General features: G+C 33.9%; 1 protein-coding gene across 1 annotated transcript; it reads right to left on the minus strand.

The window, feature by feature from the left end:
* Nucleotides 1-9,535: 9,535 nt before the first annotated feature.
* Nucleotides 9,536-10,306, minus strand: LOC133784677 (BURP domain-containing protein BNM2A-like). Its single transcript, XM_062223965.1, has one exon. The coding sequence runs from the start codon at nt 10,304-10,306 to the stop codon at nt 9,536-9,538; it is 771 nt and encodes a 256-aa protein (XP_062079949.1).
* Between the last annotated feature and the right edge of the window lie 8,722 nt (nt 10,307-19,028).

Below are 19,028 nucleotides of genomic sequence, written 5' to 3' on the forward strand. Positions count from 1 at the left end.
CCTCATCCTTACTTTTGAGCAAAAATACCCACACTTTTCTTGAGTAGTCATCTATGATGCTCATAAAGTAACTAGCTCCTCCAAGTGTCTTGATTCTAGAGGGACCCCAGAGATCTGAGTGGATGTATGCTAGAGGTTCACTGGATGTATGCATACCTGTGTTGAACTTGATCTTGCAACTTTTGCCATAAACACACTGCTCACAGAAACCAAGTTGACCATTTAATTTCCCTTTCAGAATTCCTTGTTTTTCCAGTTCTGTCATCCCTCTTTCACTGACATGACCAAACCTTTGATGCCATAGTCTAGTCTGATCTGAGATGTTGATCCTGCTAAGACCCGATGCTGCAGCATTTGTTACTGAAGAAGCACAACCTGTAACAGTTTCTCCAAGCAAGTAGTATAGACCATTTCTGTAATCACCTTTCATAACAACTAATGATCCTTTCGTGACTTTTAAACCACTATCATCCATCTTAACAGTACAGCCATTAGTTGTTAAAGTACCAAGAGAAAGAAAATTTCTTTTAAGTTCTGGAATGTACCTGACATTTGTAAGTGTCCTTTGAATGTTGTCATGCATTCTGACGTTTACAGAACCAATACCCTGGATAGTACAGGCCTTGTTGTCACCAAGTAATACTGTCCCAAGTGTTTTCTCTTCAATCTTGCTAAACATATTCTTGTCAGGACACATGTGGAATGTACATCCTGAGTCCAAAATCCATTCTTTACTGGTTTCACCACATGAGGCAATCAAAACATTAGCTGATTCATAACCATCTGAAACAATGCTGGCTTCTCCTTTGTTCCCTTTGTCATTATTTTCTTTATTCTTATCTCTGTTCTGTTTGTTCTTCAGGAAATAACACTCATCCTTGTTGTGATTGTCTCTTTTGCAATAGTTGCATAATTTACCAGTTTTGGACCTTGACTTTGATCTGTTTCCACCATGGCTTCGATTTCCACCATAGTTCTGACTTCCCTGATTTCCATGATTGCTGTTTGAGTTCCTGTGATTCCTAGAATCTCTCTTCTCTGATCTGCCTCTGCTGGAGAACAATACATCACCATTTGAATCACCTCTCTCATCAGATTTCTTCTGAGTTTCTTTTGAATTTAGAGCAGCCTTGACTTCAGCCATAGTCAAGGTTTCTTTTCCATAAAGCATTGTATCAACAAAATGCTCATATGATTTTGGTAAGGAACTGAGTAGCACGATCCCTTGATCTTCTTCCTCAATGGCAACACTAATGTTCTTTAATTCCAAGATGATTTTATTGAATTCATCCAGGTGCTTTCTGAGTTCTTTTCCTTCCTCCATTCTGAGAGTATACAATCTTTTCTTCAAGTACAGCTTGTTTGCAAGAGTTTTCTTGAGGTAAATCAATCCCAGTTTCTTCCATAGTGAGCTATGTAGTGACCCACTAATCTAGACTATTTGGACCATTAACGAAACTATACATAAAATCCTTAAAAGAACTTACATTTGCGAAAATACCATAATTTATTGAATAACTTGCAAAATAAGAGTTATTTACAAAGTAAATACCAAAACGGATATGGGATCCCATTGTCTTTAAAACAAAAACATAATTTAAAATAATAAAACATTACATAATTAGTGCAGAAAATACATATAAAAAGACATAAAACCGAAACTACATCCTCGAATCGATTAACGCTCGGCCCCTTGACTCCATTCATCATCGATACACATCCTCCAAGCGCCACGAATCTTACCGCCTCTAAGCTTATTTTCCTGCACATAAACAGAAAGGAGTGAGCCTAATGCCCAGTAAGGAAAATCTAACACAAAGTCATATACATAATTTCATAAGAAAACATAAAGACTTAACATAACACATATAACATACACTTATTATAATGGCCATTATTACTTGGGGTCCCATAGACTAAACAAGCATATGCCCATGGGATTAGTGGGGTCCTACTAGCTAAGTAGGTCATATGCCCATAACCCATTTGGGGTCTTGTTAGTCATATGGGTCATATGCCCAAGCCTACAAACATACACATATACATATCATAACACTTTTAATAACATAAAACATATAGATAACATAAGCACATAACATATTGATTCTAGCCTATTTTCCTTACCAAAGTTACCGGGATTATGGACTGAGTTGGGACTTTTGGAACACTCCTAAAACCATAAGAAAGAGTGAGTCTAAGAAAGGAGATGAAATGAAAGAGATGGAAAGACTAAACCATAAAAAAAACATACTTACCGACTTATATGCTTAAGAGCTTGGATTCCCTAACCAAAATAAGAATAAGGTTAGGGGACTGAGTAGAAGGTTTTGAGAAAGGAAATAACATAAAATACAGAAAGGAACTAGAGTTTTGGGTTTACCTCAAAGATTGCAAGATCAATCTAACCTTCACCGAAATACTATAGAACTCACTTCCCAAAGTGTTTGATAAGCTTATGATGTTTAAGCTTATAGTTTTTCCCCAAACCAGGTGTTTACACTCTCACACTCACTTAACACTAGCAGCTTCTGAACTTAGAGAAAATGATGAATAATGGCTGGGTACTAGGTCCTATTTATAGAGTTTGGGAATGAAAATATCTTGATTTTACTTGAATAAAAATAATGGCTTTTTCGGTGAAAATCATTTGAATAATCGTTCAGCAGAGGCTGAAGACTCGTTCAAAAGATGCTGGACTATTGAGGGAGTTTGAATGGCTGAAAGGAAATGAATTCAAAAGAGTTTGAATCCATGCTGAAGGAGGCGATATATCGCCCCCTGTAGGCGATATATCGCCTGGGCCAGTATGCCCGAGGCGACCGTGCATCGTCTCGTGTTTTCCGTATCTACGTGCTGCGATATATCGCCCCCTATAGCTGCGATATATCGACACACGCTGAATATTTAAACACGAAATTACACATTTTTAGCTAAGTTTGAATGGAGTAAACAGCCTTGACTAAGCCCTCAACGTGCTCAAAGCTGCTGACTGACCCTATAACATTCAAACTTTACTCCTTATTATATTTAATCCTCAAAAAATCTTTAATCCTTAATCACCATTGATAACATGTGCTTAAAATCCTATTGGTTGATATCTAAACCTTATAGTATAAAATATATAATCCTTAATATCAGTCACATTAATCAAACCTTAGGTTAACTTAATATTCTTAAACTATAGATTAAACTTAGAAAATCTATAAGTACTACTATGAGTGTCCAAATAATTCCCGGTCTGAACCAAAAATCCATAGTAACAAAGATAATGCTATAAATACTATCATACTACTATCTATCTTAGCTAAGTAAAGTTCTTGGACTCTACAAGCTAGCAGTCTCTTCATGTGCAACTTCTCGAAGCACTTCATCTCCAAGGCTCAGTAAGATGGCACTGTGAGCCTTGGTTTCAATTTCCTGGATTTTCTTCTTGTCATCAGTGAGTTCTTTGAGTTTCTCTGCATCAATGGCTTCAGACAGACCTTGATGCACAAGTAAGGCCTTCATTTTAATCCTCCACAGACTGAAATCATTTTCCCCAGTGAATTTGTCAACTTCAAACTTTGCAGAACCCATTCTTGATGAGTCTTGATGGCTTGAATGCAGTTCTTGATTTCCCGGTAACCTGTCTCTCTGATACCACTTGTTGTGAATAGATTATGCTACACAACAAAATAGAACAGATCAAACCAAAAACAGTAGCAAAGAAAAACTGGACAATGCAGTAATAAAACAATTAAAATTGACAAAATGAACACATATCTTTTACAAGGTTCGATCCAATGAACTTGGTTAGTTCATGGTCTACTCCTTGGGGAAATCAGCCATTAAAGGCTTGGATCTTTATTGCTCTTTCAATCTGATTACAGAGTCTTTAGATACACTTGTATGGTGTAAAACACCAACGTTTACAATCTGTTCTTGAGCTGAAAGAATGCTCCAAGAACTTACAGAGAGAGAGAGAGAGAGAAAATAGAGTGTTTTGATTGTGTCTCTCTAGAATGGTTAGGAATCCTTTATATACATGTTTGGATTGAAGGGAGCTAAGAGCTCAAACGATATTAACTGTCACTTGACTGATGTGGCTCTGATGTGTCCAGCTTTGAAGCCTCTTGGAATTTTAACCAACTTTCAACATAACTCAACATGCTTAGAAGATGGTACTGCAAAGTCTTTAATTAATCTATACAAAGCCTAGCTATGTCACATGTACTAAGAAGTGTTTCTCTAATAAACAATTTGACTATAATGTTCTGGTAATAACACGAGTAATGCATATAATACTCCTAAAAACTAACATAAAAATAAGAATATATTGACAATGACAGTCAATTTATACAAATCATGCAATTGACGAGTAATTGAGATCCAGTGTACAATAACTAAAGCAACCTACAACAACTTAAGCACCTCAATGCAACCTTACTTAAAAAATTCAATGCTTAACTAGTTGGTTTATGGGTTGTGTAGAAATTTCAAAGGTTGTTTTATATGTGACTTATGAGAATTATGGGTTGCCTAAGAGGTTGTTATATAGAAATGCTTAGAAATTTATAGTGTTGCTTAACAAGTTTCATTATATGTTACTTATAAGGATTATGGGTTGCTTAAGAGTTTTAAGGGTTGCATAACAAGTTGCTTTATGGGTTGTTTATCAAGTTGTTTTATGGATTGCTTAAGAAGTTTGAAGAGTTTCTTGATAGGTTGCTTAAAGAGTTTGAAGGGTTGTTTTATATGTTGATTATGATGATTATGGGTTGCTTAAGAGGTAGCTATATAGAGTTGCTTAGAAATTTCTAGGGTCGCTTAACATGTCGCTTACGAGGATTATGGGTTGATTAAGAGTTAAGGGTTGCATAACAAGTTTCTTTATGAGTTGTTTATCAATTTGTTTTATGGATTGCTTAAGAAGTTTGAAGAGTTACTTAATAGGTTACTTTATGAGTTGCTTAAAGAGTTTGAAGGATTGCTTTGTATGTTGTTTATAAGGATTATGGGTTGCTTAAGAGGTTGCTATATAGAGTTTCTTAGAATTTCAAGGAGGTTCTTAACATGTCGCTTTATATGTTACTTGTGATGATTATAAGTTGCTTAAAAGTTTCAAGGGTTGCATAACAAGTTGCTTTATGAGTTTTTATTAAGTTGATTTATGGATTGCTTAAGAAGTTTGAAGAGTTCTTTAATAGGTTGGTTTACGGGTTGCTTAAAGAGTTTGAAGGGTTGCTTATAAGAATTATGAGTTGCTTAATATGTTGCTATATGAGTTGCTTAAAATGTTGCTTTATATGTTACTAATGAGGATTATATGTGTTGCTTAATAAGTTGCTATACGGGGTTGCTTTAGAGTTTCAATGATTGCTTAACATGTGTCTTTATGGGATGCTTATGAGTTTCAAGGGTTGCTTCACATGTTGTTTTATATGTTGCTTATGTGCTTATGAGGATTATGGGTTGCTTAGAGTTTCAATGATTGCTTAACATGTGTCTTTATGGGATGCTTATAAGTTTCAAGGGTTGCTTCACATGTTGTTTTATATGTTGCTTATGTGCTTATGAGGATTATGGGTTGCTTAGGAGTTTCAAGGGTTGCTTAACATGTTGTTTTATGAATTGTTTATCAAGGTTTTTTATGAGCCCTAAACCCTAAACCTTAAACCCTAAGGAGCTCCAATGGTTGCTTTATAAGTTGTTTTGAATTTCAAGGGTTGCATAACAAGGTGTTTTTATGGGTTGCTTTGGAGTTTCAAGACTTACTTTACTTAACACGTTATTTTATGAGTTGCTTAAGGAGTTTCAGTGGGTGCTTAACATGTTATTTTATAGGATTCCTTAAAGAGTTTTGTGAGTTGCTTAACATGTTGTTTTATGGGTTGCTTATGAAATTTATAGATTGCTTATTAGATTGATATATGGGTTATTTGGGGGTTTTAAGAGTAATTTGGTTTTTTTTTCTGGTTATTTTTCTAAATTGACTGGATTTATAGGTTCTTTTTACATTTCAATTTGAAAATTATAAAAAAAACATTAAATTATTGAAAAATTATAAAAATACATTTAACATTTTTTCATAAAATGATTGATTTTTTGTTGTTATATGATGATAGATATAATGATTCATCAAAGGATAATAATTTAAAATTTTCATTGTTACATGTCTTGATGAGCTTAATGAATGAAATAATGGCTCATGCTTATTAGCTTGACTTGGCAACTTGTTCATGATTAGCTTCCCTTAATCAAAGTCTTTCACACTCGTTAGGCATAGCAAATACACTGTTGTGCGCCTTACTACCAATGCACATGCTCACCACATGTTGTTGTCCATGCGCTCACACCTCTTTCCATTATTTTAATTTTTTAATAAAGAAACTTTCATTAGGCTAAAGCTAAAACAAGAAAAACACATACAAGAGCTAGCCAACAACAAGCAAAGGACTCAACTGAGCCTAAAATAATTTAGACAATTTTTTAATCTATTTTAACTTTATGATGCCAGGAGTGAGTCTATATATTCATCTTTTATTTGAAGAAGTAGGACCAACTAGTAATATATCAGATATTATTGTCGTATAGGTGTGTGTATATATATTTATATTATATATATGTGCATTAAAATAAAAGAAAGACTAAAGGGAAGGAGGCACTTGATGACAAATTTTGTCTGTCTGCACACACCTAAAAATGAAAGAAAAACATTACATGATAGGCTAAATCGTAAAATTGAAATTGAAATTTAAAAAAATTGTAATAATGAAATAATGCACAGTATATTAATCAAAGGAAATAATTAAGACAGTAAATTTGAAAAAAAAAACTTAATATTAGCGTACTTGGGGTAAATTCCCAAAAATTTATTCATTAACATATGGTATATAAATATAGTATTTGTTAAAACATCTTTTTGTTATTTTGAGTTTTTATTAAAAAAAATCAATATATTTTTAATAATAGGTTTTTTCTATAATAAAACATTAAATACTAAAATTTACATAAATGTTTATTTGAAATAAACTATCACCTAATAAACTTTAATGCACAATATATGTCATTTTTATTTGTCTCGTAATAAAATTCATTGGTAGATTAAAAGTTACATTTTTTATTTAATAAGATTACTAATTACAAAATTTGGCTATGATTAGAATTTAAATTTCAAATATTCAATCACCCATTTGTATATTTATATTCAAAATTCAAAATGAGAAAAATATATTTATTAAAATAATAAATAAATTTCAAAGTTATTAATATTATATGAAAATAATGTAAAAAAAAGCAACAATAACTTTTTGATTTTTTTCAAAACATTTTTATATTATTAGAAATTTATATATATTTTTTAATTGTATTTTAATAAAAAAAAATCATATTCGGAATATAAAGAGAAAAAGCTATATTAAGTATCTTATTGAAATATTAACTTTTTGAATTCTCAAAAACCAAATATATGTTTTGTTATTATATCTGAATTGGGGTAGGCATAGAACAAAAACCTAAATTGGCATAGAAGAATTTTAAGCACACAGTAATCATCTATGCTATGGTGATGAAATGAGTAAGCTCCCTGTGTCCATCCCCATTTAATATCCACTTTAGATTTTTGTTCATAATTCTTTATAGATATTATTAGACATTTTCTCATAGATTGGAGTGGAGAGAAGAGGTCGTCTTCAATGAATTTCTAGAAAAAAGAAACTAATTATTCAAGATTTATCAGCCTGAATATTAAGCACAAGAGCCAAAGTAGATATTAAACTCTATCAGCCTGAGGATTGACTGCTATGTTGTTTTGCCATCTCACTAAGAGAATATCGACAGTTCTCAACGTCTATCTGAGGCCACAAATTCAGCAGAAAAGAGGTACTTGACTCGAGAAAGAACTGAATCATGAGCAGGGTCGTATGGATGATCCTTGGATGGATCTCAAGTATGGCTAGGATAGGTATATTGTAGCTGTCCACTAGGAACCTTATCATGTTTGTGACCTGTTTTAAAAAGTAAACAATTAATCTCTCAAATTAAACTTTCAGAATCATGAATGTTTTTAATGGATAATAATCTCTCAAATTTATATAAACATGATATAATGGTCTAAATATTAGTATTACATTTAATCACACATCAGAGAGATTAAAAAAGCAATATGGACTTACATATTGGCTAATTAAAATTATGTTCTATATAAAGATTAAAATTTCTATATAAAGATTAATTATGATAAAAAAAATAATAACTAAATTAATAAAAATGATTTGTTGGTGACTTGCTATACCAAGTCACCATATTGCCACATCATCATAATTATTAGTACCCATCTATGGGTAGTAACCATTGAGAAGTCTTCCATATATATATATTGTAATAGTGACATATTACCCTAGAGGTGAATTTATGTCATAACTTTCAATTGTTTAGTTGACTAAATTGCTCTTGAAACTATATTGAAAAAATTGTCCAATAGAATCATTTCCTTATTTGGAAAAATATCTCTATTCATATTGGAACATATTTGTTTTGTTTATTTATATGTTTTTAAGTTCCCATTATTCCAAAAAAATTTAAATATTAAAATATATAACAATAATGTAGAAGTATAATGTGTTAAAATGCATGCGATTAGATATAGAAAAGTAATATGGTTATCATATGAATCTAGAGAATTTTTTTGAATGGAATACATCTTAATTATATATATTATACATATTTATGGTTTAGGAGAAAAAACATGAGAGGTATCTTAAAGACATAGATTGCTATCATATATATATATATATATATAAATATATATATTATATAATATAGTTAAATGATTAAAATGTTGCTTCATATAGACTTGGGAACTTAATTTGAGAATATATATTTTATATTATAAAAATATATTTAATTATATAGGTTCAATTTCTCAAAGGAGTTGAAAACCCATTTTAATTCTATCATATTGTCAATAATTATTATGATTTACTAATTGAAAATTGACGACTAACTTTTTAAGAACATTTAATTTGTTTCGAAAGCTTTTAACGTGATGCATTGGTAATTCATGAAATTTGTGGATTGTTGTTTTATTTTTAATAATGATGTTTGAATTGATTATAGGTCTTTTGCCATTATTTTAGAACGTTGTAAACAAATTACTACTTTAATGATATTCTAAAAATTGTGTCAAATTTGACACAAAATATAATATGAATCAATAATAAATTTAACATTTTTTATTTATCATATTGTGAATAATTATTATGATTTACTAATTGACATTTCACGACTGACTTCTTAAACACATTTAATAGTAAAATTTACACCATGCATTAAAGATAATTTTATATATAGTATACATCAATTTGAATCAGATCCAAATTGATGTAAAGCTACAATATTAATGTCCCTCTGTTACTTATTTCATCGAAATTAAAAGGGAAACAACACAAACACTTTACAATACCACAAGAAAGAAATGACGAACAGTAATACGATTCATATTTCTAGAGTAAAGGGCCATATATAAACCCTAAAGATTTATTTGCTGAAATATAGCTTAGACTTGAACAGAGGAAGGAAGCCATACGAAATTAGTGTGATCAGGGAAGAAATGACAGACAGGTCCCATGCCTGGCCCAAACCCTAGGGCCTTGAAGGAAGGATGATCTGAATCCCACAGCGAGGTATCCATGTGACAAACGACAATGGTTTCAACTCTGTCTCCCATGTGGCCACTCAACGACACCTTGAAGAGCTTCCTGTCCTTGGCCATGCTATGGCAGCCATACACAGCGTAAGGAAATTCCATAAGATGGCATGCCACCATCTTGGGTGTTGGTATCTCTCTCAGGTCCTCCAAAACGGTGTAGTTTTGGTACATGGTATTGGAATCGTTGTAGAAGGTGGTTGTGAGATGTGTGAACCCGTGGCCCAAGCCGTCCAATCCGAACATGCCACGTACGAACTCAAGCATGGAGTCAAAAGAAGTGGCACACATCTTTGTCTCCCCTTTTATGGGGTTAGACTCACACATTTGGAGAGTGAACTCCATGGCTTTGGCTTGTGGTGAACCTTGAGGGACTGAGAATAGCCTAAGAAAGTTGGGAAGTTGTTCTGAGGAGAATAATATCGAGTTAGGGTCTCCTAATATTTGTCTTCCCAGAAATGGAGGAGACGCTTTCTTCTTCTTTGGAAAATAAATGGGCTTTGTTAACCCCACTTTTATGTCGTTGATGTTGAGGAAAACCGACTGTTGTAGTGTTGAACGGTCAAGATGAGTGTGTGAGGATGATGATGATGATGGACCATGATCATCAACATTATGCATATGGCCATGATGATGATGATCTTCTTTGCTAGCACTTGGAAGTCTTATATCCGAGCTGTATTGATCTCCATTCGTCTCTTGATGACATTCACTACTCCAAGAAAAGTACTGCAAAATTCATATATATATTAACTGTTATAAACTGATCCATATTACTATACTGTCATATTGATCTTTATGATGAACAGCCAAACATATTGTTACAAGATTAACAAACTTCTAATAATAACTAAATAGATTTCATGTTTTATACTTTTACGTACACAAATAGTGATGATGTTTCATGAGTTGATATAAGAAAAGAATAATTACCAGGAGGACAAGAAACGCACACCAAGAACCCAATCCCATCTTTAACATTTTCTTATTCTGCTCTGCACATTTTCCACTACAACATTATTAAATAGTCGGGAGAAAGATAAGTTGACATATAATAAATATAATATTTATGTATTATACATATATTGGTTGCTAGAAATATATTTATTTATATAGAGTTGGTAAGCTGTCACAAATCATCACAATCCTCATTTAAATTAATTTGTATGAGAACAATAATTATAAATTTTATCTACACATCACTTAATGCTCGAAATAGAGTATGTATAAATGTTTACACCCCATCCTTAAATTTAAATAATTTATAATTGAGGATAATTTAATTATATTTACTAATTTATCAATCAAATTTGAGTCGATGTACTATTTTGTACCAAATTTTGTTTATATTCTACATTTTGTTAAAATATATAGTAACGAAAAATTTGTGATAAACCTACCTATACTTTTAAATGTATTACGTTTAAATACTCAAATTTTTATAGGAAAAACTAGCTATGGCACACTATTTTTTTTTTCTTGAAATGAAGACACGTATCATTTTTCCCATCTGTTTATTCATTGAGATCCACCGAGATTGATCCAGTGTTTATATACATCATCATGTTTCTGGGGATAACCGAAGCATAATGTGTATCATTTATTTTTTATTATATATATTGTAATAACTCATGAGATTCATGCAATTCAAATCTACAGACTTACAAAATACATTCACCATTGAACAAACTCAGGAAGTAAAAAAGCTATTTAGAGAGATTTGAATGAAAACTACTTAGAAGCATTTGATGAATTGCTTAGTTGAGTAAAATCTTATTTATATATGAATTAGTTACAGGAAACCAAGAACAGAATTAATACAACTAATCTTGTAACTAATTACATGATTAAGCTAAGACAATAATGACTGAAATAACAGCCTAACTAATCTATAACAGAAGGTCTAACTGTCTTGGCTATCATCCCCTCAAGCGAAAAGGTGTAGAGACCACTTTGAGCTTGGACTTTAAGTAGAGAAGGCGATCAATGGACAAAGACTTAGTTACAATGTCAGCAACTTGGTCTAAAAAGAAGGAACATAACGAACATCAAGTTCCTTGGCCAAAACTCTATCAAAGGTTTATACTTACTCCAGGACCCACCAAAGTCCAGCACACATGCTCGCAGCATGTCTTCTAATATCAGGATCGTCCTCTCAAATTGTCCATTTGTCTGAGGATGATAAGCAGTACTGAACTTTAATTGTGTTCCCATAGCCCTCTGTAAACTTCCACATAACTTGGAAGTGAAAGTGGGGTCCCGATCTGACACGATTGACCTCGGTGCTCCATGGAGGCGCACAATACCTCTTACATAGAGATCTGCGTACTGGTTAACTGTATATGTATTCCTCACTGGTAGAAAGTGAGCTAACTTAGAATATCAATCTACAATAACCCATATTGAATCATGTTGACCAATAGTTCTGGGTAACCAAACAACGAAATCCATCGTGATGTCCTCTGTGACAGTCAGAATCCCGTGATCCGTAAGGGGAAAGACCGGGTAAGCTGTGCAATCCCACATCGCCTGGGGAAGATCAAGTGTGATGATTATAAGACTGTGTAGGTATGGGACTACACAGTTGAAGAGGGCTTAAATGGATTGATGGGTACTACCTATATCAACAAGATGCATCTTCTTTTTGGTAGCCCATCACTTGAGAGCTCCAAAGTTAAGCGTGCTTGACCTGGGGTAATCTAGGGATGCGTGACCTCCTGGGAATTTTTCCTAGGAAGCATGTGAGTGAGGACAAAGCATGCTGAAAAGACTCGTGTTGGTTTGTAGGGCCAGTCATCATTCCAGAAAGCAGCCATAGTGACGTGGGGCGTTACAAAATGGTATCAGAGCCTTGATCCAGCCGGAAGTGTGGCCGACGGGGACGTCGGGCCCGTAAGGGGGGGGTGATTGTGACAGTCAGAATCCCGTGATCCGTAAGGGGAAAGACCGGGTAAGCTGTGCAATCCCACACCGCCTGGGGAAGTCAAGTGTGATGATTCTAAGATTGTGTAGGTATGGGACTACACAGTTGAAGAGGGCTTAAATGGATTGATCGTTACTACCTATATCAACAAGATGCATCTTCTTTTCGGTAGCCCATCACTTGAGAACTCCAAAGTTAAGCGTGCTTGACTTGGGGTAATCTAGGGATGGGTGACCTCCTGGGAATTTTTCCTAGGAAGCATGTGAGTGAGGACAAAGCATGCTGAAAAGACTCGTGTTGGTTTGTAGGGCCAGTCGTCATTCCAGAAAGCAGCCATAGTGGCGTGGGGCGTTACATCCTCCCATTTCCACTCTGGGATGTCTAGAGGTTGTAATAGCCCTGCTGGCCTCTGATGCTCAGTCTTGACCTGTTGACATGTCAAGCACTTAGCCACATACTCTACTACATCCTTCTTCATCCCAGACCACCAATATAGTGATCTCACATCCTAATACATCTTCGTGGTGCATGGATGCAAAGAGTAAGGAATAGTATGAGATTCATCCAGAATCTCCCACCTCAAAGCAGTGTCTATTAGAACACATATCTAAAACTGTATAATCTCTGGATACTCCAGCTATAACATCCTCTCTGATCTTAGTTAATTCTGGATCACCCAACTGACCTTCATTTATTCTCTCCAACAGCGTAGACTCCAGCGTAATGTTAGCCAACTGGCCTACCAGCAACTATATGTCAACTTTAGTCACTGCTAACTCTCTGGATATCAGCCTCGCACTGAAAATCTTTCTTGGACCCTTCCGACTTAAAGTGCCTGCTACCATATTGGCCTTCCTGGATGATATAGAATTTCACAATCATAATCTTTTACTAACTCTTGCCAACACCTTTGTCTCATGTTCAAGTCTTTCTGTGTGAAGAAGTACTTCAAACTTTTGTGGTTAGTATAACTCTCACATTTCTCCCCATAGAGGTAATGTCTCCATACCTTTAATGCAAGGACCACTACTGCTAACTCTAAAACATGAGTGGGGTACCTCTATTCATACTCTTTCAGTTGACGTGATGCATAAGCAATTACCTTCCCTAACTGCATCAAAACATAACCCAAACCCTGATGTGAGGCATCACAGTATATCACAAACTTCTCCTTATCTGTTGGAAGACTCAAAACTGGAGCTATAATCAACCTCTGCTTCAATTCCAGGAAGTTGCTCTTGCGTGTCAGCTCAGTCAATGAAGTAGCATGGAAGCCGGTGACCCTTAATGAGTTGCATGGAAGTCAGTGCATCCAAAAGGGAGCTGAGATAGTATTATTCACACTAATGCGTGACACGGTGCAACCGAACAAGTCCAGCTGGGGACTTCTGACCTGAACTCGTGTCTCGGTGAATAGAAATGAATCTAGATCTTATGTAATCACCCTAACAAGTTACTCAGTGACCTGTAATGATTTGTATGGAAGTCTGTGCCCCCGAAAGAGCGTTGAAATGGTGCTAATCACACTAATGCGTGACTCGGTGCATCCGTACGAGTCCAGCTCGAGACTTTGACCCGAACTCTTGTCTCGGTGAATCGAAACGAGTCCAGATCTTGTGTAGTCACCCTAACGAGTGCCTCAGTCACGCGTAATGATTTGCATGGAAGTCGGTGCACCCCAAAGAGCACCAAGATGGTATTATTCACTCTAATGCATGACTCGGTGCATCCGAATGAGTCCAGCTAGGGACTTCTGACTCGAATGCGTGTCTCGGTAAATCGAAACGAGTCCAGATCTTTGCAAAAACACCTTATGAGCTTTGGACAAGTCGAAAGCCTAGTCTAAAACACTTTCACATTTGGGGATGCCCAGCTGAGGCAAGGCCTTATAAGCCACATGAAAAGAAATTGGACTCCAAAACAGTGAGCAGCTACTTTCATTACTACAAAACTGGGCTTTCCCAACACCCAACCATGACAGTCAACTCTATTGACTGTCGTAATTGCTTAGTGGGACTCTACGCCGACAGTTAAAAACTATAGGCATATAGACCAACGCCGACAACTAATAACTGTCACCGTTGCTTTTGACTGTCGCTATTGACCCCAACGTCGACAGTTAATTCGAGACCAATGCCGACTGTTAAAATGTGTCACTATTGACCCCAACGCCGACAGTTAATTCGAGACCAATGCCGACAGTTAAAATGTGTCGCTATTGACCGCAACGCCGACAGTTAATAAAAGTCCAATGCCGACAGTCATAAAATGTCGCCAAAATTCAAATAAAAAATCTAAAATTATAATTAATGAATAATATAATTTTAAAAATAAACTAAATTATGTAAATATATATTTATAAAAATTATGTATTTATTAAAAACTTTTAAAACTAGATTTTTTTTGTTTCTAAATTTTTCATATTATTAAATTTTGTGTTTATAATAATTTTTATATCAAAACTTAAATTTATTATTCTTTAACATATTTATAAAATTAAATATATTATTCTTTAACATATTTATAAAACTTGTATTAGTTAAAAAGAGTGTTTTATTAATTGGAAAAATATTGTAAAACAATTAATGAATAGTATAATTTTAAAAATAAATTAAATTATGTAAATATATATTTATAAAAATGATGTATTTATTAAAAACTTTTAAAACTAGATTTTTTTATTTCTAAATTTTTCATATTATTAACTTTTGTATTTATAATAATTTTTATATCAAAATTTAAATTTATTATTCTTTAACATATTTATAAAATTAACTATATTATTCTTTAACACATTTATAAAATTTGTATTTGTTAAGAAAGAATTGTTTTATTAATTGTAAAAATATTGTAAAAAAATTAATAAATAGTATTACTAAATTATGTAAATATATATTTATAAAAATTATTTCAAACATGCCCTCTTGTTTCGCACGAAACCAAATAAAAAACCTCCAAAAAAATTTCATTTCCCTCTCTATCTTCTTCTTATTCTTCCTCTCTGTCTCACACAGACAGAAACCCAGACTCTCTCTCCCTTCCTCTCCTCTGCAATATCCCTCTCCCTACGCCGAGCCAGCCTCCTCTCCTCTCCTCTGCAATCTCTCTCCCTACGCCTCTCCTCTCCTCTGCAATCCAACTCAAACAAGGCGAACTAGATGCGAACCACGAGTTCATCTCCTAAAGCTGAGCCGAGCCCAGATGCTTCTTCCCTCCCTAAAGTCGAGCCCAGATGCCTCTTCTCCCCTAAAGCCGAGCCGAGATGATCTCCTAGCTTCAACCCAAAACGGCATTCAACTCAACTTCATTCTTGAACCCAAACCCAACGCCGAGCCTGTTCACATCTGATATGTATATATATTGTTTATATATATTATGAGTCTCTGTGTATATATATATATATATATATTGGCTTTTGGTTGAGGAGGATAAATGTCGAGTTCCCTTTTACGAATTGCTGCGCAGTGGCTTGCAGTTTATAGAAAATATACCTGATGATGAAGCCTTATTTACACTTATTTTGGAGATCCATAGGAGGCGAGATATGATGGCTATGCACATGCAAATGTTAGATCAACACCATCATTTCCCTACATTTGGAACTCAACGAATTTTCTCACAGATTATTCCCAATAGTTCAGGTGAACCAGCAACAGGCATGAGATATTCACCAATTACATATCCGAGTGTACTTGGAGAACCAATGAACGGAGAGGTAATGAATTTATCTAATACAACTATTATGTGAACATGGAGTATGATTAATACAGTTAATGTTTCATGAAATAATATAGCATAACCTAGTAGCGTAATGATATTCTTATTTTTTGGTAGTTTGACTCCAAATACCTTATATTATTATTGTTGTTGATTATTTAATTAGACAGAAAATCTGAGGGTAAAGCTAGGATTTTGATACGATAGACAATCTGTGCAATTTATACTACTTCCTATCATTATGTTTTCTATGAACATTAAACAAATGGGTAAATCAAAATACATACAATTTATTTTAACTGGCAGTTTATTATTGTTTAGTTTCCTTTTCCAATTGATTTTAAGCATGGTGCTTGAATGGATTGATGAGGGGGTGATGATGTGCTAGAGAGCCATAATCTGAAACAAATTTGGTCAAAAAGAATGTTTCGTTTTTTTTTTATGTCTTTTTGCAAGCATTGAGTATAAAATTAATTTAATTTTTGTTTAATCTTTTGAGTTTGTTTGGCCTTTTATTTTGATCTTGGGTGATGTTGTGCTAAAAAGCCATAAATCTGAAAATCTAAAATCATGCTTTACTTATGTATTACATCTTCAATCACCCTTCATTTTAGTTAAAATTTCAATATCCGCAGTATTTAGGTCATGCTTCTTTTAACTTTTGTTAATATTTAGTGGTTCTTAAAGTAAGGGCATTTCTAGTATTTTAATAGAAAAAATTTCAAACTAATACCTTGTAATATATTTATGTATTTGCAGATGTAACTTTTAGATGTGAAAATAGTTTTTTTGGGTACAACATTTGTCCTTTAATTATATTCATCTATTTGTTTTACTAGACTAAGTAATAACTTTTCTAACTTTATCCTTTGAGTATTTGTGTTTAGTCATGGACTCTTTTGTGGAAAGGCTTCTTTTCTTGTATTACATATTGGATTGATTTGTTTTTGCTGGTTTAGGATCTTGCAACTTCCATTCAAAAAGGAAGTTTAGATTGGGAGAGAGATTTGCATTGTATAAGACATGCTTTTCGCACCACTCCATCTCCTGATTGGTGGAAGCGTGTGCTGCTTGTCGCTCCATGCCATAGGTCTCAAACTCAAGCACCTACTCCGGGTGCTGTTTTCAGTTCTGAAATGATTTGTGAGGGAACGATTGAAAGATTTGTTGAGCTATTGAAGTTAACAAACTCTGGCAAGACTTTCACTAATTTAATTTTTTATAAATATGTAGAAGAGGTTTAAAAGTGATTGTTTTCTATAATGTTTACTACTGAAGTATTGTAGTACTTCTTTTATTCGTTTTTTCATGATTTCCCCTCTTCAGTAAGTGTAGTTGTCATTTTTATTAAGTTTGCTTTATCTGTTTTTTAATTCTAAAATGCTCTAAATGTGAAAACATCTTGAAAAAGATAGGAGGAAAAAAAATCCATCTGAAATTCATACCAATTGTCTATGTTAACAATGCCGACAACAACCAAAAACCACAGAGTGCGGTATCTACTGCATGAAGTATGCTAGGGATCTCATTTCACAACAAAGAACCAGAGTATATCTGTCGAATAATGTAATAATTAAATGTGTTTACCTTTTAACTTTAATAAAGTTATATTTTAATTTCATATATATTTGACATGTAACTTATAATTTAAATTATTTGTAGTTCAATTCAGATTTACCATATACTGACGCAGAACTTAATGAAGTTCAAGAAGAGTGGGCAAAATATATTCTACCGCAACTCGCTAAATGATGGCATGCTTGCTTAGTACCTATGTGAGGGGATTTAATCATTTTTTGAACTTTTTATTTCTTTTATTGAAAATTGTTAGAACTAATCAAATACAGAATCAATCTAACAAATTATATGTAGTTAATTTAGCTTTTTGAAGTGTATATTGTGCTAAATATTCATTTTATGCCAAACTTTTTTGGAACTATGTATTTCTTTTATTTAGAAAGTGTTAGAACTAATCAAATGTAAAGTTAATGTTACCAATATTAATTTAATTTAATTTTTGATGTGCATTCTTTTACTGCAATTGCTACGTTGATTTTGAAACCAGAGGGCATTGTCCTCTGGTGTGGAAATTTTGCAATAGTTAAAAACTGTCACCATAGACAACCAATCCCGACACATAATAACTGTCGGCGTTGCCAGCAACGGCGACACCTATTAACTGTCGGCGTAGCCAGCAACGACGACACCTATTAACTGTCAGCGTTACCAGCAACGGCAACACCTAATAACTGTCAGCGTAGCCAGCAACGGCGACACCTAATAACTGTCGGCGTAGCCAGCAACGGCGACACCTAATAACTGTCGGCGTAGCTACCCTATGCCGGCATAGGCAAATACGACAGTTAGTCGACTGTCGTCGTTGCTCAATAGCGACAATTAAAAACTGTCGGGAAATCCCGTTTTTGGAGTAGTGCAAGCTTGCTTGAAAATGCGACTTCCTTTGGTCTAGTTACATTGACAAAAGTCGATATTCCGCAGAACAACTAACTAATCATTGTATTCCTAATTTCTCATTGTTTGAAACCACCATGCTATATATGTTCATTGTAGTGGGTGCTTGTGGTCAATAATTAGGATTAAAAGAAACATTTGCCATGGTTATCGTCCAAGCTGATAACTCATACCTTGATTCTTGCAGATATCAATTGCTAGCAAGAGTGGTGTGTTTTTTCGGATATATTC

This window comes from Humulus lupulus, chromosome 6 (assembly GCF_963169125.1).
Source record: "Humulus lupulus chromosome 6, drHumLupu1.1, whole genome shotgun sequence".
NCBI lineage: Eukaryota > Viridiplantae > Streptophyta > Magnoliopsida > Rosales > Cannabaceae > Humulus > Humulus lupulus.

Coding starts and splice junctions, on each gene's coding strand:
- LOC133784677 (XM_062223965.1), bottom strand. CDS start 10,306: ATGCATAATGTTGATGATCATGGTCCATCATCATCATCATCCTCACAC.